This window comes from Oratosquilla oratoria, chromosome 32, assembly GCF_046742065.1.
Source record: "Oratosquilla oratoria isolate Oo_2021 chromosome 32, ASM4674206v1, whole genome shotgun sequence".
Classification (NCBI taxonomy): domain Eukaryota; kingdom Metazoa; phylum Arthropoda; class Malacostraca; order Stomatopoda; family Squillidae; genus Oratosquilla; species Oratosquilla oratoria.
In genome coordinates, this window is record NC_134808.1 from 45545486 (window position 1) to 45556097 (window position 10612).

Sequence of the window (10612 nt, forward strand, 5' to 3'; positions counted from 1 at the left end):
TCACAATCTCCGCCGGAAGGTTGCCAGGTTATGAATTTATTTTGTGCGTTTCTTTGTCTTGTTTGATTTTGTATTTATGATAGTTTATTATATGTTGTATTCGATTTTGTTTGGTATATTTTATTTACTTTTTATTTATTAATTTATATATATTTTATATCTAAATCTCTTGTCACCTCATCCATCCATCCATCCATCCATGTATTCATCTCATTCTAGGTCACCCTCTCAAAATTGAGCGCAAGAAATAGTATGAAGAGATATTCTGGATGAATGGATGGATGATTGACTTGACGTGAAGGGATGTTCCTCGCATCAGCACAGTGGATGAACGGATGCGGAGGGAGGAGGGGAGGGGAGGGGAGGGGGAGAGGTCCGAAGTGTGTATCAATGTGTTATGTATCACACAGCTTGAATCGTCTCTTCCAGTATCTCCCATAACACTCAACAGATCTGGAGAGAATCGGAAAATAAATAAAGAGAATTAGAAAACGGAAAATCTTGCTCAGGGATTTTTGTGACCACTCGCTTCCGGTTCATATTGGACCGGGCTTCCTCTGGTCCACATTGGACTGGACTTCCTCTGGTCCACATCGGACGGACCTTCTTCGGGTCCACGTTGGCCTGGTCCACATTTAGCGGACCTGCCTCTGGTCCACATTGGACGGAACTTCCTCTGGACCACATTGGACGGGAGTTCCTCAGGTCCACATTAGACGATACCTTCCACTGTTCCACATTAGACGGTACCTTCCACTGTTCCACATTGGAAAGGCCTTTCTTGGGTCCACATTGGACAGAGCTTCCGTCGGCTTGGGAAAGGAAATGGGGAGGGTTACTTCCTGCAGCCTATTCTTGTGACGTACCTATACCATCACAGGGTTGACCACAGCGCTCCCAGGTAGACACCCCTAAGGCGAATAAAATCGACTGAAAAAATACTTTTAATGGAATGTTAGGTCTGAATGAGTTAATGAAAATATGGGATTCTCGTGATGTAAATTTAATAAAATATTTAAAGGCGCCATTTTATTATTCTTATTGTAGAAATTATGGTAATTTTGAAATTTAGTATTATTTTTGTTTACGTCATTACCGGTATTATTATTATTATTATTATTATTATTATCATTGTTATTGTTGTTGTTATTATTGACATATTTATAGTTTTTATTTAAATACGAAATCCGTATGGACCATCGTGTTATTATTATTATTATTATCATTATTATTATCGTTTATATTATTATTAGTATTGACAAATAATGATTATATAGTTTTTATTTAAATACGAAATCATACGTATGGGGTGTCGTGTACGCGCATGCGCGCATCGTTGCTTACCGTTGTGTTGGACCCCGACCGCCGAAGTGGCGAGTGTTCGAGCGTTCGAATCATCGAGCGTGGACGGACGCATGCCTCGCTGCCTCCACTTCCTCTCATCACAAACGCTTAATTGGGAGATTTTTTTTTTTTTTCCTGGATGTCGCTAGGCGATATCATTATAATTATTATTTTAGCCTATTATTGTTATATCTTCATATTTTTTGTATTTATTTTATTATTATTATTATTATTATTATTATTATTATTATTAATTAATTATGTTGGGGATGAGTATCACACCGAGGGGAATGATCAGCATTTTTTTTTTTTTTTTTTTTTTTTTTTTTCTGAATAAATAATGGTCTCCAGTCAAACAGTTCTGCGTGACTGGTCCGTAGTGGCATCAGTAAAAATGCTCTACGGGTCATCTTCCACGTGACGTCAGCAGATATGTATGGGCTGACCATCTCTCAATACATCTTATGTGAAGAGCGTAACTTCGATCTCCAACTGGTATCGGTGACTGCCTCTCGCCCTGGTTGAATAAAATCGCTTGGCGACAGCAAGAGTAAATACACAGGTCGTTGATGGTAATTATGTGGGTGGTGGGGAACAAGTCACCATTATATTTGATTCAGAGATTCCCTGCCTCTTCTGTTCTCCTCTCGTCTCAGCTCAGCCTGCACAACGTCGGCTGTTCTTAGCCTTAACAAAATCAATAAACGGCTCACGCAAGTAGCAAAATGGGTCAGACTAGAACTGCCAACTAGTTTAGTTCCTTTTGGTGCCACAAAAGTAGGTCATCCTCTTTGTGACTCGAGCGAGGCACTGAGCACCACGCCCACCGAGCCGAAGTGGGGCGGCATGGGCGGTGGGGGGAGGGGGGTAGTCTGCTAAGGGGGAAGGAGGAGGAGGCTGGGTAGGCAGTGAGGAAGGGTGTGGGGTGGGAAGATGCGGGACCGACCTATCGGGGCGTTGCAGGAAGATGAAAGTGCAAGACAAAGAAATGGATAAATGGCCTCTACGGTAGGGTGGGAATATTATGGCGCGAGCGAGGGTGGATGGGGAGTCCGGGTGGGCTGGGTGAAGCAATGCGAGGTGTGCAAGTGGTCTTTAAAGTTAAATATACACACACATTAATGAAACGAGAATCTGGTCCCTTGTAGCTTCTACCTCCCCCCCTTCCCTCCCTCTCTCCCCCTCCCTCTCTCCCCCCTCCCTCCCTCCTTCCATCTCCCCACCCCACTTTTTCATCTGAAGAGGAAGGCCATACTGGCAACAAAGGCAGTTTTATAAACGCCTTCACGAGATCGGTTAATACATTGTAGAGAACTGACATACTACATATACTACATGGGCACAAGGCTCAGCGTTTCTAAGCACCTACCAACATAGATCCCATCACCCATCTGGGATGGCTTACACCCCAGGGTAAGAAAACACGAATGAAATTGGTATATACCACTTATCAGCTGATTATAATTATATGGTATGTATATTGCACACCATAGCAAACTCGCACGTATAATACATAAGCTCTCAAAAAATCATTTAAGGTATTTAATGATGATGGTAATAGTAATGATAATTATGGAGATACAATTATGTGGCATGTATATTACGCACCAAAGCAAACTCAACCGTATCTTAAGATCTTAAAAAAAATCCTGGAAGGTGTGTAAAGAAGATGGTGTCAGTAATGATAATTATAATATAATGACGAAATTTTTAGTGTGAGGTATATAATGTATGCATTATCATGTTCAACATATAATTCAGTATGCAAATTGAAACTGGATTGAGAGGCATGCATAATACACAGCCTAATACGTAAAGTAATATTAAGTTGGTTTACATAATTTACATTAAATAGGATTATGATGCCGACAGAAGACAACACTTAGCATTAAGGGTTCAGATGCAGAAGAAAAAAATAATTTTGAGAGATAAATACACAAAGAGTTAAATGAACAAATTAACTATCTGTGTATACTCGAAGTAAATTTAAATAATTGGAACTGTACAGCCGACATTCCGTCTCCTCCCCAGGGAGGTCCATTCCACTGATTGACTACGCGGTTGGCGGGGTTCCCGTCTGAATCTTTTTTTATGGTTAAATCTAATTTATGACAACCTAAGATCATTCTTTGTTTCTTACCCCGTTGGCGTATGGTTCAACATTTGGACTTCAACGTCGTTTTAAGTGAATCAAAGGCTTTAACATCGATGGCGCAAACAAGGTCATCATATTAAGGCAACAGGGCAGGACTCGCAGTAATGGATTTAAACTGGACAAATTTAGATTATGAAGGAAATAGGCAAGAATTGGTCTACTAATAGGGTGGTCAACGAATGGAATAGACTTAGTAACCATGTAGTGAGCGCTGAAACTATCAATTGTTTTAAGAAACACACTAGACAGCTTTATGGATGGGGACGACAGGTGGTCATGGACATGGAACTGCCTAGTGTAGGCCTTATGGTCACTTGCAGTCTCCTTCATTCTTGTGTTCTTATCTGGGCAATTTGATGTAGTTCCGGTGACAGGGAAATGTCAGTAGTTTCACAGGCATTGGGGTCGTGGTGTTAGGTCACGGGTCATTGTAGACGAGGTCATGGTGCTAGGTCACTTGTCGATGGGGACAGATGAAGGAGCTATGAGTGATTACCCTCTTTGTGTTGGTAGAGTAAAAATACATTGGTTTGGTAATCATTAGGGTCTATGCGTGCATATACGGACGTGGGCACACACACACACACACACACACACACACACACACACACACACACACACACACACACACACTTTTGTGGCCTCTTTCCCTATGCAATGAGTATCCTAACTCACTTCTAGATTATGGGGTTAGGATTCACTACTCTTCAGGAAATGGGTAAGGACGGATCCGGCCTCCTGGCTGGATGGAAAGGGCAGTCGGTGCACGTAACAACATCGTATGTTACGCACGTACACTAAGTTAGTAGGTGAGGACGGGAAGGTGGAGGGAGCGAGTGTGTTCTGTGTGGAGACCCCAGCTACACCAGTAAAAATATTTGCTGCGCCAAATATGGAGGGGTACCAAGGCTAGGTCATCTTGACTTTAAACGCTGCAAGTTCTTTCCTCGGTGGTAATGCTTAGGTTGTTGTTGTAAATGGTTAAACTTACTTCTGTGTCTCGCTTAGTATTTACCTAGTTGTATTATACGGGAAGGGAGCTATGCTCGTGGTGCCCCGTCTTTGAATTTTTCGGCATCAAGTTTTTTTTCTTAAAATCTTGAATAGCGTTTGCACACACTGTTTCTTTATCGAATTTATTCAAGGTATCCAGTAATCTGTGTGTGTGTGTGTGTGTGTGTGTGTGTGTGTGTGTGTTTACCTAACTGGGGTATACAAGAAAGTAGTAATGCTCGTGATGACCCGTCCTCTCTTACCCTCTAATTATATCTAGCTTCAAACGTGTGTGTGTGTGAGAGTGTCTGATGGTTGAAAAGTAATTATGAGAAACAAGTTTTATATACTTTCCTTCACTCATCCTACAGCTTTTGGCGTCTTGTAGCTGTAGTAGATGTATGCAGCTGTATTTCCTTGACGTAGAACATTTACGATGATCGTAAATCTGGTCGTAAATGTCTCATTCGCATCGTAAATCCATGTGTTGTTGTTGTTGTCATGGGTTGTAATTTACCAGCGTTTCTGTCCTGGACGTTTTAGAATATGAACCCAGATGGAATTAATTTGATGTATTTGTTTGGTCATCTAATAGTACCATCTAAAAAATTTTATTTATTGAATTTTGTTAAATTATTTTTTTTCTATTTAAATGGTTTATTTTTAATTTGTTTCATTTATCTGTGTGTTAATGTTCATTTCATATTATTTATTTATCTGTTTTATTTCTATTTATTAATTTATCATATATTATTATTATTGATTTCCTAAGATCATTTTATGTGTAGGCGTCCGAAGGGCTGTGGTAACTCTTGTATGCTCATCTTTGGAATATTTTATTACGTTTATTGTAGGGCGCTGCCTTGTAGCGTTATTTTTAATATGAATTTGTGGCCGTGATTTATGGCCTGCTTGGTCTCCAGATGTCTGGCGTGGTCGAATATTTGTCAAGAGGTTTGCTGCTGTGGCGGGTTGGTTTCGTGCTCGATTCTCGGCGCATATGGCGAAGTTTGTCTCTATTGATGTTTCTTAAAAGAACAGTTGAATTTATCTTAAGATATTTTTATTTTTCGTGTTAACGTATGCGGTTTGAAGATTTATTTGTATATATATTTTTTCGTCGTCTCCATGGTCCTGGATAGCAAAAAGGTTTTATAGATTATATATATATATATATATATATATATATATATATATATATATATATGTGTGTGTGTGTGTATTAATTTTATTAGTGTCATTTGTTATTTATTTGTGTTTATTTTATTTGTTCATTTACATATTTATTTCTTTATTTACTTATAATTGTTTATTTAATTAATTAATTTAATTATTATTTTCTTGCCATTGCCATTATTTTATTTTATTTTATTTTATTATTTTTTTTATTTTTTTTATTTTTTTTTTTTATTATTTTTTATTTTCAACTGACCTAGTTAGGCAGCAGTTGCATTAAAAAATGCACCAAGCACCTATCAAGGATTATTTGGGTTGGTTGGAATTAGGAAATTATAGGGTGGGACCCATTTTCAACTCGTCAGTTTGTCGTGTGTATGTACGTGTGCGCGTGAGTGTATGCTGGGGTGCAATTCTTACTTTAATTTTATTTCTTCTTCATTCTCCGTAATGAGGAGTTGTTTGTGTTGAATTTGTAATTATTATTGTTGGTGTTTTCATTCTTCAGTATTGTTATCACATTTTTAATGTGTTTTATCTTGTTGGTTGTTCATGTTGCCTTTACAGTTGCTTTGTTGTCTGAGTGACTGTAGTTGGGGCTGTAGTACTGGAAGTATTTGCTTTACTAAAAAGTAATACGTGAAAGGCTACATTCAAGGCAACCTTTGTCGATTCGGTGTTGGACGCAAGCGACGACATGACGTGAGCGGAGGGAAGCACGACATTGGCCAATGACCGCGCGAGGCCCTCGGCCGTGATTGGCTGAAGCTGGGAAGGAGAATCTGATTGGCGGAGAGAGCCAGGTGCACCAGCTCGGCCAGTGGGGGAAGGGAGGGGGAGGGGGTGGATAACAATAAGTATATAGGCAAACGAGCAATTACTCGCTGGTGGATTGGGGGGGAATTGGGGGGTTAAATGATGTTAGATTTCGGTCAATCCCGTTCTCTGTTGTGGATGGGAAGGATAGCGAGTTTCTGAATCGGAATGGAAGGCAGGAAGTGGGGTGCATACCATCAGTCGATGCTGGTGCCCCCCCCCCTCTCTTTCTCTCTCTCTCTCTCTCTCTCTCTCTCTCTCTCTCTCTCTCTCTCTCTCTCTCTCTCTCTCTCTCTCTCTCTCTCTTTCTCTGAACCCACGTTGCGGTATCATACATTATATTTTTTTCTAAACAGTAGGTAAATTATATTGAGCTTTGTGTGTGTGTGTGTGTGTGTGTGTGTGTGTGTGTGTTTATGACTTACAGCTGACGTAGTCTTTTTTATGTTTAAGCTGAGTCACTGTTTTGGCCGACGTCAAATGAGTTTTCATCATCTCGTGTCAGATTATATCATGACAGTTCGAAAAACCCTTTTTAGATTATTTTTGTTGGACAATTATACCATAGAATTCTTAAAACTATATACAGGCGAATTTAGCTGTAAATACAGTTCCATGATTGTAGTCTGTAGTCTTCCTTCTCTTCCCTACTCCTTCTCTTCCCTCTTCCTCCTCTTCCCTCTTCCTCCTCTTCCCTCTTCCTCCTCTTCCCTCCTCCTCTTCCCCCTCTTCCCTCTTCCTCCTCTTCCTCCTCTTCCCTCCTCTTCTTCCCTCCTCTTCTTCCCTCCTCTTCTTCCCTCCTCTTCTTCCTTCCGCACAACAACAATTAATGAACCAAAAAGCATTTTCCAAAATAAATTAGTAAATTGATGAAGATATACTATTAGACGAAGAAAAATATTTGATGAAAACAACGAAAAAAGAACATATAGATAATTAATAAGCGATTGAAAATAGATTAAATAAGAATGAAACAAGACGGAAATGGAGGAAGAAGAAGAAGAAAATGACGACGCTCTTGACCTGTGCCTTCCTCCCTCCCTCCCTCGGCTGCCTCCCAGCTGTTGCCTCCTGCACTCCCTCACTCCCTCCACCTTCCTCACTCCCTCCTCCTTTCTTCCTCCCTCCCTCCTCCTTTCTTCCTCCCTCCCACACTCCCTTTACCTTTCTTCCTCCCTCCCACACTCCTTCCACCTTTCTTCCTCCCTCCCACCCTCCCTCCACCTTTCTTCCTCCCTCCCACACTCCCTCCACCTTCCTCCCTCCCTCCACCTTTCTTCCTCCCTCCCACACTCCCTCCATCTTTCTTCCTCCCTCCCACACTCCTTCCACCTTTCTTTCTCCATCCCTCACTCCCTCCGTCCCTTACTCCTTCACTCCATCCTCCTTCACTCCATCCTCCCTCACTCCCTCCATCCCACGTTACTTCCCTTTATCTCTCCCTTCCTTCCTCCTTCTCTCCTTCCTCCATCCCTCCTCCCTCCCTCTACCTTCCTTCCTCGCTCCTTCCATCCCTCCTTCCCTCCTTCCTTTCCTCCCTCCTTCCTCTCTCCCTCGTCATTGGTGACAAGAATCCCAATACGGGGATCGAACCAGGACTGGCAAGATCGTACCCGTGACACTATCATCCACAAGGAGGGCTTAACCCCTTCCGTACCGGGTGGCACTTGATCCTTTGAGACTCCGTGTCGGCAGGCGATTTTATTTAATCCCTTCGAGATACGAGATATCACGGCGATGAATAAAATCGCCTGCCGGCAGTTAATGAGCGAAATAGATGAATGTGTGGCTTGTTTGTTTCGTCCAAGATCACGGCGGGAGATTACTGCCGATTCGTATTATCATTATTTATCATAATTAATATTTTCCAATTTTTTAACTATTATTGTTATTATTAATGTTAATAATTGTTAGTATAATTATTTTTATTATTATTGCCGGCCTTTCTTTTTATTGTTATTATTATTAATTGTTCTTTTGTTATTTTTTTTTAACTTATCTTTATAATTATTATTTATTATTGTTATAAGTATTATTGTTATGGGATGAATATTAACATTGTTCTCTCTGATCTTGTTCAACAGCCTTCATCTCTTGTTCCCCGAATCCGTGTAAGAATGGCGGACATTGTATGAACAATTCCAAAGGAGAATCCTATTGCAAGTAAGTACATTGGGTGTTTTTGTTCTTCATAGGAATGGTGTGAACACGTGCATGTTTATTTGTTCTACACTATTTTGTTCTACAGATGAACTTCTGCAGGAGGGAAAGGAGCTTAGTCTCAGAGGAATTATAGTTTGTTGACATAACCAAGGTCAAAATGGCGAAGAAAATGGAAAAGGTTATTGTAACAGATTTCTGGTTTAAAGAATACCCACTTACCCCCCCCCTCTCTCTCTCTCTCTCTCTCTCTCTCTCTCTCTCTCTCTCTCTCTCTCTCTCTCTCTTATTCTCTGTCTCTATATCTCTCTCTCGATCTTTCTCTAGCTAGGACCAACATGGCAAAGAAAACGGGAAAGGTAGTTGGTTATTTGAACTGATTTTTGGCTAAAACAATGCCCACCTCTCTCTCTCTCTCTCTCTCTCTCTCTCTATCTCTCTCTCCATCTGTCTCTGAACCAGAGGGATTAAAGTTTCTGTATATAGCTTGGACCAACATGGCGAAGAAAACGGGAAAGCTAGCTGGTTATCTCTCTGTCTCTGTCTCTCACTCTATCTCTATCTCCATCTGTCTCTGACCCAATCCCTCCCCTCCCCCACTCCAAAAAATCTCCCCTTCTCACGTCCCTCATCCTTTCTCTACATCCCCCCTCCCTTCCTCCCCTCCCTTCCCCCCTTCCTTCCCCCCCTTCCTTCCCCACTCCACGCCTCGACTCCCAGCAAGTCTTTTCATGAGCTGTTAGGCAGGGTGCCGTTATTGAAAGGGTGAGGGGAAAGTACACATCAGGATGAAATTAGGGTGGAAAGATGCATTTCGGATACCTAATCTGGCAGGCGGTGTGAATGTGAGTGCGTTCGTTTGTGTATGCGTGTATATGGATTTCCATTAAATATTCATTTTGTACGTGTATTCCTGTAATATACATACATAGGTACATACATGCATACATACGTACATAAAATACGTACATACGATACGTACATACATACAATACGTACATACATGCATACGTGCATAGTTATATGTATGCATACAATACGTGCATACATACGAACATACTATACATACATACGTGTATACTTATATGCATACATACAATACATACATACGTGCATACATGCATACTTGCATGCATAGTACACACTGTACATAAATACGTGCATACATGCATACTTACATGCATACATAGTACATACATTCTACATGTATACATACATACGTACGTACATACACACATGTATACGTACATACACACAGTCTTATCAGATCATCGCAATGTGTCGTGAGTGTATATTCACACAGGGCTCTCCTTGCCTCGAGTCCCCAGGGGAAGGCAAACCCCCGCGATCCCACGCCCCCCCCCCTCCCCTTCCCCCACGGGGGAGGAGTCCCACGGGGGCGCCAATAAGATTTGGCGCAAGTGGATTAATGCTCATCGGTATGATGGTCAATGAAAGACCAATTTGCCATGTGTGAAAACTCGTGTGCAGTGTGACTACTCTCTTTCTCTCTTTCCTTTCCTGCTCTTTTTTATTATTATTTTCTCTCTTTTCTTGGTCTCTTCTTCCTCTCTTTTCTCACTCTCGGGCCATCTTTTCTTTTTTCTCTTTTATCGCTCTTTTCTTGCTCTTTTTCTCGCTCTCTTTTTCTCACATCCTCTTCGTGGTACTTCGCTCTGTATTTTTTGTCCCTTATTCTTGCAAATTATCTATTAATGCTCTCTCTCTCTCTCTCTCTCTCTCTCTCTCTCTCTCTCTCTCTCTCTGCTCTTTTCACACGGTTCTCCCCAATGCTAATGATTTGCACACAGACGCTTCCATTCTGCTCTTGGCTCCTCTGGGGAGTTCCGGTGTTGTGCCGCCGACGGACTAGTCGGGGCTCTTGACTGGTGGCGCCATTGTGACAGTTGCCCGGGCTACCTCCTCCTTCTCCTCCTCCTCCTCCTCCTCCTCCTCCTCCTCCTCCTC

The 10612-nt window shown here is 41.4% G+C and overlaps 1 protein-coding gene across 1 annotated transcript in view; it reads left to right on the plus strand.

Annotated features, from left to right (window-relative positions):
- Positions 1 to 10612, plus strand: part of N (neurogenic locus Notch protein) — a 200137-nt gene that overhangs the window by 22458 nt on the left and 167067 nt on the right. Inside the window, exon 2 of the mRNA XM_076172221.1 lies at positions 8569 to 8647. Within this exon, the coding sequence (XP_076028336.1) occupies positions 8569 to 8647 (79 nt within the window). The remainder of the gene's footprint in view (positions 1 to 8568; positions 8648 to 10612) is intronic.